Consider the following 19,329-nt stretch of genomic DNA (forward strand, 5'->3'; position numbering starts at 1 on the left):
GTTAACTCAGACTTGAGACTTCTGGTGTGAAAGAAAGGCAAGTCCTTAAAAAAAGAATTCCTGTAGAATCTCCTCTAGGCAGAGATCTCAATTTTCTTTTACTTGAAAAAATATTAGGTGAGAAATGCAGAAAAAAAATCTCAGGTAGCCTGTTTTCTTCACAGCATATCAAACCTATTTTCTCTAGCAATGCAATTTTATGGTATACTTATTGGGAAGTCATCCATTCCTGCAGCAGTGTCTGAATTTTCAACACGGAAATTCATGAAATACATGATGGAAGGTGTCAGAAGCAGCTAGACAGTCCCTGAACGATTGCAGCACTTTCCACAGGGAAAAGAGTCTGCAAATCTGTACTGGCATAAAGAGTATGTCAGAAGCACAAAGAAGAATAAAAAGAAACTAATTACCTTCCTGATCCTCTGATGCTCTTTACTTGATCTATACACAACCTAACATTTAAGCTGTCAGACTGACTTTTCAAGCAGGCATTTGGAGCTGGATATTCATGTAATCTGGGATCTTTCTCTGACTCAAGCTTGCTGATTTGATTTTTAAAACACCTTCCTATCTAAACACATCTACATTTAGAGAAACAGAGCAGTAGCAGCTTAGTTCTTTCACACAAATGGTTACTTTGGAGCAGTGGGAACCTACTGAGCATGGAGACTAAGAGGTGATGGATTTTTTTTTGCTTTAAAAGCCCTCAAGGATCCTGTGGCTCTGCAGATCTTGTCTTGAACAGAAAGACACTGTTGCAGAATCGGAGTTTTTTCCAGAGGTCAAATAGGAAAATAATAAAAATATAAGAAAACAAGCAAAAAAACCCTCCCTTCCTACTTATTGCATGTATTCTTCATAGGCCCTTGGAAACCAAAATGACAAAATAAAAAAGAGCCCAGAAGTATGCTAAAACATTGGGTAGTACCTTTTGGAGGCTCTGACTTCGATTCTGCTAAACCTTTATTTCAAAATGGAAATGTACAGGACTTTTAACTGCCTGATCACAGCAGATCTTTTTAAGTCTTGGAATATTGGGGTTTTTCTTTCAATAGATTTTGTCAATTCAAAACGTTTTGCAAATTGTCAAGGTAAAATATCATCACACCCGTTTAAATCTTTACAAATTCAGATAACAACCATATCTGCACTGATTGCTGATATAATCTTCCATATAATCTTCCTCCTCAGAAGCATTTAGGAATCAAAACCACATGCCATGGGCTACAATTCTGTCATCTCTCATAAAAATTAAAATGACTATGAGTGTTTAGGGAGATCTTAAGGAAGAAAAAAACCCTGCATATTTCACAGTTCTGGGAATATGTGACAGGCAGAAACTTATGATGCCTTAACTTGTGGCTAAAGCTGATTTACAACCAGTGGAGCTTCCATTTGCTTCCAAGTAAATAGGAAATATTCAACACACACAGAGGAAAAAAGCTGAAACCCCAGAACAGGAGAATTTTCTGAGAGTTTCAGGTCTGTGTCTTCTCTGTTCTGTCAGGCAAAAGTCCAGAGCCACTGCCACAGAGACAGCTTGCATTTTAGCCCTGAAAACAAGGAGATGGTTCTTCTGGGGCTCAGTGGTCTCAAGGTGGAAATAGCTCAACTTCAGAGACAGTGTTAAGAGGTGGCCAGGAACTGCAAACACCTGGCTTGGTTCTCTTTCGCTTTGCTGTGCCCTTAGACTTTTATTTCCCTGTGTTTATGCAAGCTTAAAGAAGTTGGCCTTATTTGACTGGTGACTGTATATAAAAAGAGGATGTTGTCTTTCTCACTGTTGTTTTCTTCACAAATGAGGCTTCAAATAGCCTGTGACAAAGAAAGGTTAGGAAATACACAGCTATAGAGCTTTTTGGAATTGCACACTTTAAAAGGCATATGTCATGTATATATTACATTTTTTTAGCAAACTGGAAGAGTACTTACTGTCAATCCTTGTTCTCCCGGTTTTCCTGGCTCACCCTTAGAATAAAAAAAGGAGTGAATAATTTCAGCAACACGTCTTGACTTCAATTTTGTCTAATAATAAAGTACCTTAAAAATTTCATTCTTAAACACATATGGCATCTGACTGCACATTAAATATATTACTTTTTTGCTTTTTAATCTAGTAGGCCAAATCACAGACATCTTAAGGAGTAAAGTACTATTTCACAATCATGTAATAGTATAGGTCTCAAGGCAAGAGTTAAGCATTGGTGTTCCGACTCTGTCCCTTGCTTCTAAACATAATATTCCATTTCACAGTGCTAAAGCACACAGAGAAAGGTTATTTTCACATATGTGCTCAATCCTGCAGTTTATATATTCCAAGACTACTGCTCTGTGTCATCACCTCATTCAGCAGGCATAACTTACCACTGTCAATTATCATGTTCCATAAACCCAAGAATATTGGTATTTTGAAGCCATGCAATAATTACTCAGCTGTTAAATACCTGGATTGGCTTTCAAAATGCTAACCCATCATTTTTCCAATGCATTCTCTTTCTGCGGGCACAACTCTACATAAAGTCAGAATCTATCTTCTCCCCTTTCTTCCCATATAAACACATACATCTGTCTGTAGAGACAGTAAAACATATCAGTCATACAATATGGGCTAAAAATACCCATTCAAAAAAACCGGAGCTCCTACCATTTTAGTGGTCTGGTTAACAGATCATTCCCTTGAAAACCCAACTGAGCATAGGGCAGTCCATGTGCTATTGTATCAGCACAGCTGCAGGGTCTTCTTTAGCAGCTTTGTCATAAAAGAAAGCCTGCCATGAAATTGATGAGAACTGTTCTGATGTCATTGTTCTTGGCAACTGAAAAGAATCAGAACTGCGTCTCTGGGTATGTGTGCATCACATTCAGAAGCAAACATGCAGCATCTGCAAACACACCAAGATAGCCAGGAGAAAGAAGCCACATGAGCACAGGTTTCTGACAGCTCATTACCCAAGCTTGTTGGACTCTTCAGCTCACTCTGAAGCCTTGCTAACTTATGTATACAGCAATTACACAGCCTGAAGTGATCATCAAGATATCCCCATAAATGTTGGGAAGTAATTCGGAAATAATTTCAATAGTTTGTTTCATATTCTATTGTCTTCTTACCAGCAAAAAACCCTTGCTCTCCTCTTACTTCCTTTTGGAGGTGTTAAAGTTTCAAATTCTTCGTGCCGGTGTGTGTGTGATGCAAAGAGAAGGCACCTATTCTACGTGCCACTATTAGGAAATCAGGTATGTTCTGGTTCAAGCAGGTTCCACTGTTGACGTCCAGAGAAAGGCTTAGAAGAAGTCTGCACAACCCTTTTGGGGTGCTCTCTCTGCTGGCAATAAGCACAATGGCATTTCCCAAACACTTCCACCTCCTTGGCTCTAACCATTTCCTGCCCAAGAAACCAACATAATCTCATCTCTAGAAGCTGTAAGGATCTGTAACAGGACGCACACCTTTGGACTGCAAGGTGGTGATGACACAGATAGAGATGTGTGGACACAAAGGCTGATCCTCAAACTGCTACACTGCAGGAGAGAAGTAACTGTGGCTCCTGGAGTTACTCCCTCTATCTTGCTACCTCATCTGCCTGACTTTTCTGGGATTCACAGCAAGTGTATGGGCATGGGGGAAAGCAAGGGCCAAAACATCATCATACAGCTGTGGCAATTGTAAAGCTTCCTGCTTGAGAGGGAGAGGCCAGAAGAGAAGCCTCTGCTTTGCCTAGCACTGTAAAAGAGGAAATGTCTGCTTACTGGTGGTACAATGGTCACTGTAAGGACATCCTCCTATAGCTGTGTGATGCTGCAATGTCCCTACTCATAACACAGTGTAGCTATTTTTTCAGTTCTCTAGCTCAAAGGTCTGTTGAAGATTCAAAGCTGTCCTTGCCTCTCAACCAAGTTTTCCCTTTACAGATCTCCTATTTGACTGTATATCATGTAGCCATGCAGCAACAAGCCTTTTGAGGATCAGGAGGGTACAACCTGAGGGTACAGGACAGCAGCAAGGAGAAGGATAGTAACAGTCAGCAAACTGGATGGTTTCTGCCTGAGTGCTTTTTTGTATCTGAATCTAAAGCAGTATTATGAACTGATTTTCCATAATGCTATAGGGCCTAAGATAGCCACAGCTTAAAAACTATAAAAAGAAACTCTCTCTTGCCATCTAAAGTCAAAATCACTGCAGAACTACTACAAAATGGAATGACCTCATTGCATAAAATGCATGACTTTCCTGTTATGAGAAACACTAATGATCCCTCTGCTAAAAATCACAAAACCCCAAGCACCATGCAGTCACGTTGTAACCAGCAACACCAGCTGATTCTGCTATCCTCTTGTATGTGAATTATTACAATATTATCACTGCAGTCAGAAATGGGTTCTGGTTTTAGTCTTGCCCTTACTAGATCAAACCAGCAGCAACTCTGCTCACTGCAGTCAATTTAACCACATTAAAAGAACACAAGGGAGGCCCAGAAGAGGCCCAAAGCCTGACGTGCCACAGGACTAACAAGAAATGAGTAGGTTGTCAAAGTAAAGCATCATACTGAGAGCAATAGACTTTTAATGTTATTTCATAACCTTGAGCTAAAACTTACAAGGGCAGTGGTGGTAAAAAAACAAACCAAAACAACAACAGCAGCAGCAGCCCTAGGTCTCAACTGGCAAGCCTTGCTGGATTTTCATTGGAAAGTTTAACAGAATCATTATGCTATATTATAGAGTTAACACCCAAATAGGGTTGGAACAGGAGTGCAGATATTTTCTGCAGGCAAATTTAATGCCTTCCTGCCCTGGCCTCATGTAATGAGCTATGCTTTTTCTTCAAAAAAATCGGTTTCTCTTTCCAGTGCTGGTCATCACCTTGTTAGTTCCCTATGTGTCTTCTCAGACACGATCTTTACTTAATGGATGTACCTACACATGTGCCATCTCAGTTGTCATATCTCCCTCCTGTCTTTGATTCCACTTCCGCACTGATAACACAGTGGCATTGATGATGAAAAGAGAGATACTTCTTTCAAAAGAATAAAAATTAAGGAAGCTACCAGCTACAAAACCAAACCCATACACATACTTTGCTAAAAAAAAAAAAAAATGTTTTTATGCATCTGTTTAGAAGTGTGGAACTGATCCTGTGTCTAAAACAAACAATACACAATATTGTGTGTATATTGTGTGTATTGATTCTGCTGCTTGTTCTAATGAAATATGGGTATGAGCCAAAGAAAATGGTACTGTTTTAATTGTTTAAAGATGGTAGAATCTAACTCCAAATTTTATCAAAGTTTGGGCAGCATTTAGCAGTTTATTACTTTATTCCATGATTTTTGAGGTTAAACCACTAGGAAGTGAGAAGTCAAGCCGTTCCATGCTACAGTGTCTCAAATTCAACTATTTAGCTTTGCCTTGAAATTTGAATAGAAACATTTACTACTGGTGGAGAGGGGCAGACTCTGCTCACACAGCTATAAACATCAGTGAGCATCTGAGAAACCTTAGAATGGGTTTGGGAAACTGTCAAGGGTGGGAGGCAAGGAACCCTGATGTTACTTCTCGCCCTGCTATGAACTCGCTCTCCGTGTGTGGGACTTCAGGTTCACCACGAAATCTGAAATGTGGATCAGCTTCCACATGTCTTGCTTACCAATCTTACCTCAGAAAACATCCTTGGAACTAAGCTGGCATACACTCCACAGAAACGTGGACATTATGACAGCAACAGACTAACTCACCGTTAAGCCAGGCATCCCACGAGGACCATCTTTGCCGGTATCTCCTGGGGGACCTCTGGGTCCTGGTGGTCCTGGAGGTCCAGGGGGTCCAGCTTGTCCTTGGTCCCCCTAAACCAACAAAAAACTTGTCACAAGTTTGCTTTAGAGACATCAACCACAGAAAAAGACATCAATGCGCTCAGAAAGAGTGCAAGACAGGCTGGAAGAAGCTGCCATGAACTGGACGGTGGCTTCTTCACTGCTTATGGCAGAGACAGCACTTTGCCTTGAAGACCAGCAGTTTGTATCTGTCTGGTGCAATCAGCCACAGAGCAGAAGGTTCAGATTCTAAACTGCTTGTCCTATCATAGCACACATGCCAAAATTTGGGGTAGTCTTGCAATATTTTACTCATGTAGTTCTCCAGAGCAAGTAACTTTTCAATGAGCAGCTGTTTGCTTCATGATTTGCATAATCACAACAAAGCTGAGGCAAAAAAAGAAAAGTCACATCTGAGAATATACAGTCTGTGCAGCAATTTTCCAAGCCCGTGAATGGATAGATTTCAAAAATGATCATGGAAAGTAACTGCTTTTCCATGAAGTTGTACATAATTTTCCATCTGTTTTGGGAGGCTGTTTTATAATGACAATTAGCTAACTCTCTTAATTTTTTCCTATTAATTTGTAAAAGTCAATTTTCAAGAGAGTTATCAAAACATATTACCTTCTGCTTTAAAAAAGAAGACACCCCAAAATGGTGCTTTAGTTTTTTTCAGCACATCACTGCAAACTGCTGAAAAAAGCTGTTGGCATCTTAAAAGTGGATCACTTAGCAAAGCCACCCAAAGCCTTTTAATCGTTAATATCATTAACAGTTTCTCCATTTCAAAACATTTTCAAGGCATCTGACAAAAAGGTACAGCAAAGAGTAAACTGAATGTAAAGAAGAACTAGACTCCAGTGAGATGAAGCACTACCTTAATGAGGCGGCGTTTAATGAGCTGCTGATCAGCAGAGAGAAACCCATGATTGATTTTAGGAAACACCATCTGATCAGGCAGGTGAGGTCAAAGGTTGAAGATCAGAGATGAGAGAATTGAAGAATAGACATCAGAAGGCCCGAGAAAGAAATAAAGACATATTCATTAGATTTGTAATAGTTAAAATAATATAAACTGGTGCTTGTGCCTGAAAGAAACTGTGCATTTTATTTTGGAAAAAAAATTACCTCTAATGTACAGGACAAACTGCTTTGTGAATTAATCATATACAATGACTTAACTGTGTAACTTTTTTCTCACCAGATTTTGTGTGAGAATTCTTCATGTGTATTAGTTTTTTCATTACTGGGCTCTAAAAACCAATATTTTAATATGTTCTTCTTTCAGCAAAGCTTCTAGAGACAAAGCACCAGTTCAACTTTCAGTCAGATTTTCTAACCAGCATATCATGCCATGAAGAATGGTGTTATTTTAATAAGGACTGGAGTTCCAGCTTGACCAGATTGCTTCCTGCTTAATTTGCAAATGCACTTTGAAAAAATATGGATGTACAGATCAAACCTCTGGTATCTAACACAAATAGCTGACTCTACATGCAACCAGTGTAGAGTTCACTGACATTTCCCACACTCATTTATGCCTCAGGGAAGCAGAACAACAGAAAAAACTCATCTGAAAATAAAATACTGATCGAGATCATTAGGAACGTGGCCATTTCCAGGAGTAACACTATGCATATTTACAGATTTCATTCCATGCTCTGCATCAGGAGTACTTATATCAATGCAAAGGTGGTGAGAGGTTGACTTAGGTCTACCATAAGGATCCATTGGTATTCCACGTTAAAAGCGATTTTTCATGTGCACTTTTATGCTGATACAGAGAGACCTGACTGAACAGGTACATGTCAGCCACAAACCTTGACGGTGAGGATCTGATTACTGTGCAGAGCAGCGACTGTGGGGAAGCCTGGCAGACCCTAGGGACACAGCACAACATGGTACGAAAACAGCACAACACAAACATCACAGAGACAGTGTACTAACAGACAAACAGAACAAACACTATGTGTAGTACACCCCACATAGCCTACTGACAGGAAACAGCCTCTCTGTCATATGGGAAACAGTTAGGGTTGCACTGCACTGCAGATGCAAGTTGCTGCTTTACAACAAGAATATCAAGAGATTTTAGAAGGAGCAATCCCATGGAGGTGCCTTTCCTTAAAATTACAGTAAATTGTTATCATCATTTGACAGTTGTTAAGACTATCAGCCAGAAGATGATTGAGCCATTTTCAATTAAAATGTACTACAGCACTTCAAGAGAGCTACACAGAAAGCTTTGACTCTGGATTGCTGCAGAACTTGACAGCAGTGATAGTATACTTTGAAGTGCTTTGCATAATTAACATCCTGCTCCTCACATTCTGTTTAACATATGACATTCAGCACATAATCCGGTAGCACATACACAACTATAACACTGAACAAAAATCTACTGCTAGATCGTGGGTAGTCCATAATGGCCATGGTCAACATTTTCAAGAAATACATAGCAGTATTTTCACATCCAGGGCATATTTTTTTCCCCTCAAGCACTGTATGCCACTTATGCTTTCTCATATTCTACTCTACCAATATGTGCAGAACTTGTACTGCATTGATATGAAAATGGAAAACTGTGGCAATTGCGGCCTGCTGTCACAATACAAGGGGGTGAATTTTGTGCTCAGTTCATCACCTTTCTTATGCTGCCTTGTAGGGTGTGAATTAAACCTCCTGGAAAAGCTGAAACGTTATGCAGTCGAGCAGTGAACTCCTAAAAAGAAGGAAATCCCTAGGCCCTGAATTCGCTGAATTTAGCGTAACACACCTTCTGAAGCAGAGGCTTGTTCAACAGCAGAGACATTAGGCTGAGGAAGACAGAATAAAATATAGCCTGGTAGCTCTAAGACCTCTCACGCCTGCACGCCCACATGACACCTCCAGGAGGTCGAGCTGGTGGCACAGCAGGATTGCAGCTTAGCACCTCTGAAAGGGAAGGCTGTGCCTGGCTCTTGCTGCTTGAAGAAAGCCTTCTGAGAAGTCCTGTGTGAAGGCTCTGCTGGTGTAGCCCATGTTGCCACAGTGCATGGGGCTCTCTGCAGCTCAGCTGGCCTAGTGGAGAACACTGACAGGCGGCCAGGGCAGCCTGCCAAGTCTCTCAGCTGCAGCAGATTCCTTTAATGCTGCAAATATTTGCTCTGTTCACCTCCACATGCAATCACACCAGAGATCCTCCGGATCACAAAGACTGCACCAGTCTTCACAGAAAAAGGCAGAGTAACTTCCTGATTCATGCATGTCCTTCACTAGCATTTTTGAGTTGCATTTAGCATCTTTATTCCTGATACATATCCATGAGATGAGGAAGCTAAGACTCTGTAAGTGGGTCCCATAAAGCCAGTGGCAGTTTTACCAGCCTTCCCACTTCATTTGGATGAACTGTGGTGTGGCTAACTGCATTGCTCAGTGACCTGAAATCTCCTCTTTTGAAACACATAAACAGAAAACAAAACCAAAAAAGGGTAAAACTACTAACATATAAAGAAACCCACTCACTCCTGAGGCACTGCTAAGACTGGAATGATACATCATTTTGGGAAACAGATGTATCAAATTTGCATTTATCTTATTATGGAATATAAGTTAAAGAAGTTATTAGATAGTAATGTGGCAGAATGTTTACATCTGTGACTCATTAGCCCTGCTGTGCACATGGTCCATTTATCTTCTGGATAAAACTACAGTGTAATGGAAATAAGAACAAACAAAAAACCTACAAAAGAAGTAAAATCTGAGTAGCAAACAATAAAACTCATTTATTAAAACATGAATAAACAGAACATTTTTAAACAACTTCATTTTTACTCAACAGCCTTCAGGATTACAAAACAGTAATTTTCAATTACCTCTAAATTACCATATTTGCAATTTGACATTTTGAAAAGTAGAAACTCAAAACTCAAATGAGTTTTATTTCATCTTGACCATGAAGTAGAACTGGAAATTAATCAAGAAAGGAGTTTAATCATAAAATATGCTGGTTTGTCATGAAAGACTTTTGTTTCCTTGAGAAAAAATGAAAGACTTTGGAAAGTTTTGTGTAGCTGTACACAAAAGCATACAGCACTTCACAGTCCAGTCCCAGCATTCTCAATGCTTCCCAACACCACACAGGCAAGTTTAATATTAGCTACTTGTACTGCAGTTCTTTGCCTATATAAACATCACATGAGAAAAGGGGACAAACCCATTCTTCCATCTGCAGCTTAGTTACTTCTTTCAGTTTGTTCCCAAGCAGGACAAAACTTTCTTTGCCCAAAGTGGTTGTAATCTTAGACCTAACAGTCAGATACATGCAACGCCTGTTTGGACCTGCATCACCCCCCATTAGTAACACACATCTTTGGAGAGAGACAGAAACATGGGAACATTAAATGGAACCCAGCAATAAAACTACAATGGGCCCATAGTTTTTTGCAGGCGTGGGAGGCTTTAGAAGGCATTGCATCTTCTGGCATCCATGAAAGATAATGTTGGCACACAATGAGCTTCTAAAAAAGCATAAAAAGAGCTATCCTTTCCACAAAATGAGTTCTCTTCCTTTCCTGTCGCTCTGCTATAAATATAGCCACAAATAACCCCTAGATCTGTTTTATTTTTTCTCTATCTAAAGCTGTTCTCAACAACAGATTCAAAGTTACTCAATTTTCTCTTTATTTGGTTTGATTCTTGAACTGCACATAGGAAGGGTTCTTGTTCTGCACCCTGGGAGGCAAAATACAAAACACTACAGTCATCAACAGCGACCACTGGTCTACTAAATTCCTCTGCTGACAGCTACTCAAGCTCACACTGAAATGCTAGCTGGTTACGATTTCTAAATTAGCACATTTGTTGCATACCTCACTGCAATTTCTGCCCAAATGCCAAGGAAAACATGATGCTTGGTGGAGGCTAACAGCCATGTGACCACTTCAGAGTGTCCTGCTTACCCCCATGGAAGTGTAGGTAAAGCCCACTTGCCCCCATACAATGGCTACTGAGAGAACTAAGGGATGCCAGAACATCGTATCATTCCCTCTATCTGATGTTTTACTTAGATGAAATAGTTCTCCTGTTACATTCACCACACCCTTCGAGGACGTCATTCTCACTAGTTGTCCTAGATTTTTCAGAATACATTCAGCTTTGTCCATTGGTCCACATAAGGTCAGTATTGTAAGGTTGTCACATGGTCAGGACAATAACATTAAGCAAAAGTGTTACTAGTTTTACACTATGCTGCAAACACCCCATTTTGACTATTTGCATTTGCTTAGTATAGTAAATGTCACAGTCCTCCTTAGGATTTTCCTTCTGACCTGCCAGTAAACCCAAGCTACACAAGCTTGTGTGTTCCTGTGAAGACATGGGAAATGAGACAGGAATCACCACCTGCTGTTCTCTTGCACTTCCTAAGGTTACAGCCAGCTGCTGCTATTTCACATCAAATCACACAGGCTTCAAGCCAGAGTGATCCTGACACTCTTTATGGCTGCCTTGCCTCCCCCCAACACCACCTCCAGTTCTAATTAATCCCTCAGACTGAGTGCCAGTCCTGCAGCTAATTATTGTACCTGCCCTGGGGAATACACTGTTTGTCATAACCCCATACAGTGCCATGGACTCTCAGCAGGAGCTCTTTTATATAATCTTTTTATCATAACTGCTGCTCTCTCCATCAGCCGATCTGCTAAGAAAAACAGTGCACCACAACAAGAAAAGGATCCAGGAATTTCTTTTCACTTAGGCAAACATTCAGCAAAGAGTTTTGATTTGAATAAATTATGTAATGATTCAGACTTTGTATTAAAACAACAAAAATGTAGCGTTTAAGATCTAGCATAAACACACCCCTCTCAAAGCATTGTCTTCTATAACGATCTCTGTATCCACAGTGAACTCTACCTGACACCGCATTCAAAATGAATGAAACTGGAAAAAGCCAACACTTTGGTCCTATTATTAGATGAATTTTCAGTGAAGCAAATACCTGTTCCACACAACTCAACTGTGAGTTCTGATGAGTGATCACCATCTGACCTACACAAAATACCCTTCCCGAAGGCAAACCTACTATTCTCCCTGAAAGTGGTGGTGGGCATCCAGACAACTGCAGGATGGGTTGGTCCTCCCCATAACCAAGTTGGTTCTCAAAGAAGAAATTTTCTGTCCTGAATTACGTTTCTCTTCAAATTTTATACCTGCTGCACTTATGTGATGCAGGTAAGTGGTTCAAGCTTCTTCTATGATGTTTATTAGGACCGGATGAAAGAATTGTTTTTGATCAAACTGGTCCAATTCAAATGTTCAGTGTTGCAGCACTTCTGCGTGACAGCTGCAGTTTGAGATAAAGCAACTACATGATGTATCCTCAGTCACGGGACAAGGCTGTAGAAAAAGGAACAGGATGTACAGAGACTTCCTTCCTCACCATTCCTCTGGCATTACTAAAAAGGGGGAAGATGCAAACCAACTGGTGGCGGGTGAAGACACGCACTGCCTAGCTCTTAAGAAGGAATGACAACATCCTCGTCTTGAGAGCAGGTATGTGGCACTCTCTCTGGAGCGTCACAGCTGTTCTGCATTCCACAAGAGTACCTCAGGAGCCGAACATCAAAGGCATAGCTTGGCCCTGGAGAGTCATTCACAGCCAAAAGGACACTCGTGTGAACTCTGAGCAGAGACACATCTCAAGTACAAGTGTCCCAATACTTCACACAAAGTTGGCAGCCAGTACCATCTGAGTTCTTTCCTAACCTCTCCTAGTTACAGAGCTGGAAGTTACCTTGCTCCAATTTGTTACCCTACTTTTGGCTTAATGCAAACAGGGGAGCCACAACAGCCCAGTCCTACTGAAGTAGAACAGATAATTGGTCCCAGGAATGGAATAGGTAAATACCCCTGCTGCCTTCTGGCAGATAAGGAAACAAAGTCTCAGAAGTTAAATTAACTGCTCACAGACAAATTTGCATTAAACCAGATGTCCAGCAGTTTTCTCAGTGATGCTGCTTCGGTGAAAGGTGGGTTAAGAGAAGGAATCATGAACGGATTTTTAACCTTCTTATTGTGGCACACTAAAAGTACAGTTTGAAACAGTGGTTACTTGAACTATAATTTGATTTACATAGGACAATTAATAATAGAAGAAACAACTACGAGGGTAGTCATATTGGTAAAGTATGAAACTAAAGCAGCACTCTGTTTGAAGTAACACACAGTAAAACAGAAAATATGCTTTTATACATACATAAAAATATAATTTGAGGGAATACTATTACTATATCACCAACTCCGCTGCAGCTTTTGACAGCACAGCAATATAAATGATATCAGTGAGTACTAAATCAGAAAAGAAAAAGATGGGGACAATACTAATTTCTGCTAAAAAAAGCTGCACAGTCCTTCTATTAAGGAAGATAAAATTCTGATAATGAGCAGTATTTAGAGAAGAAATTATGAGAAACTTTAGTATGATATAATCAAACATCATCAAGGACAGAAGAAATTCATAAAATATGTTTAAATTATGTAAAATTATATTTAATTAACATAATACTTTGACTTTAGTACTATATATTTTCATTTTGACAAGATGTTGACTGAGGATAAAAATTATCAGGATTGTTTTGGGAACAAAGCTTCCTATTAAATCAGTGATTTACCTACATTTGTTACAGTTATCAATGCCTTCAAAAAAATCAGATTAATTTGTATACTACTATGTATTTGTAAAACAAACCTGCTCCTTTCTTAAAAAACAAAACAAAACAAAAACAACCAAACAACCAAAAAACCCCACATAGTACCAAAATAGGATGGCTTTAAAAGAAGGTGAAAAGTTAACGGTCATGGTTTAGTCATCACTCATTAACTAGTATTTTGTAATGATGTGACCGAACCACTGATTCAGATGACATGAATAAAGGTTTTCCATGCATTGTCAGCAGGAACAGGAAAAGGCTCAAAATATTTATTATCTATTTCCTAGAAATGTATTAACTAATAGTAATAATACACACATATTAAAACCAGACTTTAAAAAATTTTCATTTAAAAAAATCAGGTCAAAATTTATTGCTTGGATATCTTTAACTTCCCTTTAATATGAGACAGTATAAAAGTTGTGTCTATAACGTAACAAGTGAAACAATACTTTAATTTAAAAAGATAGCTTACATCTATCTATATATACCCACATTTGTATGTAGTTATTTCAGTAAATAGACTGCTTCCAGGACTACTTCTATTGACATTAGATAATTTTGACACAGTTTGCCAGCACAGAAGAGTAGAACTTGCAAAACAACAATATCTCTCTATTAGACAGCAGAGAAGGAGCAAATATATTAAAAGTAAACAGAGAAAGGGAAAGGGTTAAATAGAAAAGAACATTACATCCCTATCCAAACCTAACTGTTTTACCAGGACCCAAGGAATGTTTTTAATCTTCAAGTCAATAAAGGTTAACAATAAAATAATCTTTCTTTTCTAGACCTTCGTCTTTCCTGCTAAGGATACTTAGAGATATTATCAGTTCTGTGCCAACCCAGCTAACAGGAAAATTTATGTAAACATAGCAAAACGAGAAAATAATTTTATGGACATAATTAAGTATGGCTTCTGGGCAGTTTCTCATTTCACCTAGACCAAAACCAATTTAAAAGCAGCTGCTGGCTAATGATTTCTAGCCCTGATAAGCAAGAAATCTCTCCTGTATCTGAACTAAAAGACAGAAGACATTTATTATGTCATTTACAGAAGGATGAGAAAAGACTAAGAATCCCAGAAATGGTAAAGTTGGAAAAGACCTCCAAGATCATAGAGTCTAACCTTTGGCCAAACTCCACCACATCAACTTAAACATGCCATGTCCAGTCTTTCCCTGAACACCTCCAGGAATGGTGACTCCATCACATCCCTGGGCAGCCCATTCCAATGCTTAACCATCCTTTACATGAAAAAATTCTTCCTGATCTGCAACCTGAACCTCCCTGGCACAGCTTAAGGGTGTGTCCTCTTGTCCCGTAACTAGTTGCCTGGGAGGAGAGGCCAACCCTCACCTGGCTACAACCTCTTTTCAGGTGCTCGTAGAGAGTGATAAGGTCTCCCCTGTGGCTCCTCTACTCCGGACTAAACAACCCCAGCTCCCTCAGCTGCTCCTCACACAACTTACTCTGTAGACCCTTCACCAGCTTCGTTGTCTTTCTCTGGCCACACTCCAGCACCTCAATGTCTTTTTTGTAGTGAGGTACCCAAAACAGACCACAGAATTTGATCTGTGACCTCACCAATGCTGAGTACAGCGCACTGCTGCTGCTGGCCAGTGCAGCACTATTCTGATCACTATTTCTGATCCAAGCCAGCATGCCCTTGTCCTTCATGGACACCTGGGCACATGGTCAGGCTCATGTTCAGCTGCTGCCGACCAGCGCTCTTGGGTCCTTTTTCACAAGGCAACTTTCAAGCCACTCTTCCCCAGGCCTGTACTGGGGTTGTTGTGACCCAAGTGCAGGACTCAGAGCTTCACCTTGTTGAACCTCAAACTGTTGACCTCAATCCATCAATTCAACCTGTCCAGATCCCTCTGCAGAGCCTTCCTACATTAGCTCAGGGGGCTGGTTGCCCTGAGGATAACCGGTCTTTGTGTTGAGGCAAAGAAGGCATTAAGTACCTCAGCCTTTTAATCATCCTTGATGACAATGTTCCCCTCCACATCCAGTAAGACACTCAATACTGCTTAGTTCCATTCTCAGACATTCAGCTCTGAAGACTTATTTCCATTATCAGGGTACAATCTCTGCTTGAATAAAACATCCTTTGCAAGCCTACCATTACAAAATCTTCAAAGGCTTTTTTTTAAATTGGAGCAGAGTGGAACAACTGGAACTGAGCAGGAGCCTGACATCAGCATTTATTCTAACAGTCCACAGGCTAAACTCCATCATTTTTAATTTAGTCATGGCTCAGTACAGTAAAGGAAATCTCCCTGGACATTTCACGAAGCCATGCCCTCTGCAAAAAGAAGAGCATCCAAAAGACATACTAACATTACCGTTTCTTACACTGGTATTGAGGAAATCTAGTTCTGCATTTGACCTAAATGTTTAATCAACCAGAACTTTAGAGTAATTAAGAGATCTGATATAAAAATACATAAAGAGATAAATAAAGAATCGGGACATTTGAATGTGTCCGTCGCTACCTTATCTGTGGTCTCACGCAGCTAAAGGCTCTAACTTGCTGCTCAAATTCACACTTAGGGTACAAATTTCAATATCACTCACACTACTGGAATGCTTTTTTGGCTCACATTTTCTACAGGTAATATGGGCATAAGTAGATTAAGCCACACGGCACTATGAACTAGAGCCCTTATGCCATCTCTGTATGACGAAAGAGACTGATCCACAGATTACTTCTGAATACTTAAGAAAACTCCTCAGATTCTTTAAAAAAAACCCCCAAACACAAAACCCAAGACACATGATGCTAAAAAGTGCCTGACTCCTGGGCAGTATTTGCAGGGTTAAGTTCTTAGTGTATAAATTTACTCAAGATATTTTTAAGAAAACCTGAATTTCAAAGCAGTTCAGTATATATTCTGCATGTCCACTGGCTGTGAACAAGAACTTTTGAGATATCTGATTACTATTTTTACAGTTCTGAAATTATTTCAGAAAGAAGGATATCTCAAAAATCTCAGGACCCAAGGTGAAAACTTGGGTGGGACAGAAAACAATATCTTTGTTTTTGGAAAAATGTTTTCACAAATATTTTTCTTTCTTTTCAGCAGAATTTTAACAGTTTAAGGTCTCATCTTGACATGAACAGTCTTAAAATTTTATTTTGATTTCTCTTACTAATGAAAATGCCTAGAAGAAAGAAAGCAGCTTTTCTAAAGAATAAGTGTCATTTTGGAATTTCAGTCCAATAAAGATCTTTGCTAAGCTAAATGCTTGTTTCAAACCAATATATAAAAACATAAAGCCAGAGAAACTTCAGGCACCTTATCTGTAAAAGATAAATTAGATTTACAATGTTCACCACTTTCAGATATTATATCCAATCTGTCTGCTAACTTGTCAAATCCAAGTGTTAATGTCATGCCCCAGTTACTTTCAGGAACAATGTATTTCTTGAAAATAATACTGTATGGTACTCCCTCCAAACCCATTTATTTTACATAGGCATGATGGAAAACTATTTGCAAAGGTAACCAACCAGGTTTAAATGGGTTTAGTTTCATTTGGTGCATGACTGGCTTACACAAAGAATTTCAATTAATTAAATTGTAAATCCCCTGGCAAGTTGAGCAGATTCACCCTGAAGACAGTTATCAGAGGAGGTAACTGATGTACCATGAAACATAAAATGGTCAGAGGCTTCATAGTACTTACTACTGATGAAATACACAAGGCAAAAAAGGAGAAGCTGCCGCAGAACACATTCAAAATAGAGAAAACCAACAACACTGGTCAAAGTACCCAAGTTAGATCCATATACTGAAAAAGGAGGTACTTTACTACAATATGTATTGACTAAAAAATTGGTGAAGTTTCAGATAGCCCACAAGGTGCTATTCACTGCCTCTTCCTCTTCACTGCTAAAGTTATCGAACTCCTTTTCTGTAATCAGATACAGAATTGTGTCTCAGCTGATGGCTGCTGCTGCAGATACAACTTCATAATGCCCTTATATATGAATTCCTTAGGTCATAAATTCTCTGCTTTTAATCTGCACTTGAGTTACCAAATCCACAAAGTAGCTATAACCATTTTGTATGGTTCAGTAAGGACCCCACTGCCTTCCAGCATAGAGGGTAGGTTTTGGCAAAGTGGACATAAACACTCCTGCAGTCCTTGCATGTTCCGCCTACAACACTGAACAAACTTGCATCTTCTTATTGGGTACTGCCAACACTTCCAGCCACACACATTTAATCACTTTCTCGTTCTTATATCTCTCCAATATTTTGACAAGATTTTTGCATCGTCATTCCCTTGCACTGATCCCACTTATTTTGTTTTCATGTGTTCAAACCTCTGAGCCTTTCCTTAGAAACTTCTCCAACACTCATAATTCTAGATTCTTATCCTCAGCTATGTAATCCTGTTTACAACACTGCTCTTCCATATTTGTTACTGAATCCTTCTCCAATACCTCTTCAACATTTGTTCTTTTGAATCTAAGGTCACAGTTGTGAATGTAAGAACACATCTTCTGAATGTAAGGCCACTCAGTGCAAGCAGAACAGAACATACAGATTCTGACGCGCCATCTGAATGGAGCATCCTCTCCAAAGCCACATGCACTGCTCCACTCTCCTCCCCTGTCCTCTCTCTCCTCCCATTCCCCATAAAGTTCTGTAGCACAGAACCAGCTACAATATATAGCCCAGCATGGCCTCTGAGAGATACTAAATTTGCTTAGAAGTTAAAAGGAAATTCTTACATTATTCAGAACTTTTAGTCTGTACATTAGTTAGCTTAGAAAAAAGCATAATGTGCCTCACATTGTTACCCTCTACTTTCTTTTACTTCTTGAAGTAGTTTTCCAATTCTTCTTATTGCGTTTCAACTGAAATAATATTTAAAGCTTTTCACTCTTAGGCCACTGTCTTTATAAAGTGCAGTTGTATCACTGAGCATAACAGGACACCATGGTAGTTAACACTGGTAGCACCAACATCAAAATCAGCTGTAAAAGCATGTTGTGACTTTAGATAACATTATTGACTGAAAAGGTAAAATTCAATTAAATCAAACTATATGAAACAAAACAGTAGAATAAAATAAAGTTCCAAATTCAAAATGTTTAACACAGTTAACATAAAAAAATAGTCCATGGAACACAATGTTATGGAAAAATTTATAAACATGTAACTGAAGAGAGTTACTATATCATCCGAACAATGTAAGCAAGCACTTTCTAATGAAGCACAGATGTAAAGAAGAAAAAAGTAGCACAGCCAGTCTATCTTAACTTTCACTCCTGTATTTCTCTATTTTTCTGTTAAAATAAACATGATATTTAGAAATTAAAAGAACCTTTACATTTCCTAAACTAAACCATCTTTGAACTGTCTGAATATAATTACAAGGTGATAATATGGTTATTATTAAAAATATCAAATACATACATGTCAGGAAAAAGAGCTAATACATGCATACATTATATTTGTTTATAATTCACTAAATATTAGCTACATTTTACATGAAATCTAGAAGGACATTTATTAGAAACCCAGTGGCCCTCTGCATAGTAGAAGCCCATGCATGGCGCGAAGACATTGCTGGGGAAACTGAACAGTTTGGTTAGGAAAGCCAGTTTTTATACAGCAGAGCAAAATGCCTGAGAAACCTTCGTCCACCCATAATGGAAAGTGTGTATTTTAGTGCATTACTATTGCATTACTCAGATCTTCCCAGACACTATCTGGTCATGTTCAGTATTACTGTCCTGCAGACACTTACTTCAACATGCAGGGTAAATGCAGCTAATAAGCATAATTAGCTCAGACAGTGTA

At 39.2% G+C, this 19,329-nt stretch overlaps 1 protein-coding gene across 1 annotated transcript in view; it reads right to left on the bottom strand.

Annotated features, from left to right (window-relative positions):
• Positions 1–19,329, bottom strand: part of COL25A1 (collagen type XXV alpha 1 chain) — a 149,046-nt gene that overhangs the window by 81,055 nt on the left and 48,662 nt on the right. The window contains exons 7-9 of the mRNA XM_027884736.1: positions 6,691–6,762; positions 5,733–5,840; positions 1,933–1,968 (exon numbers count right to left, since the gene is read on the bottom strand). Coding sequence (XP_027740537.1) covers positions 1,933–1,968; positions 5,733–5,840; positions 6,691–6,762 — 216 coding nt within the window. The remainder of the gene's footprint in view (positions 1–1,932; positions 1,969–5,732; positions 5,841–6,690; positions 6,763–19,329) is intronic.

The sequence above is a fragment of the Empidonax traillii genome, unplaced genomic scaffold (genome assembly GCF_003031625.1).
Source record: "Empidonax traillii isolate 1590-97213 ecotype Southwest subspecies unplaced genomic scaffold, ASM303162v1 scaffold154:size1206225, whole genome shotgun sequence".
Taxonomy (NCBI): domain Eukaryota; kingdom Metazoa; phylum Chordata; class Aves; order Passeriformes; family Tyrannidae; genus Empidonax; species Empidonax traillii.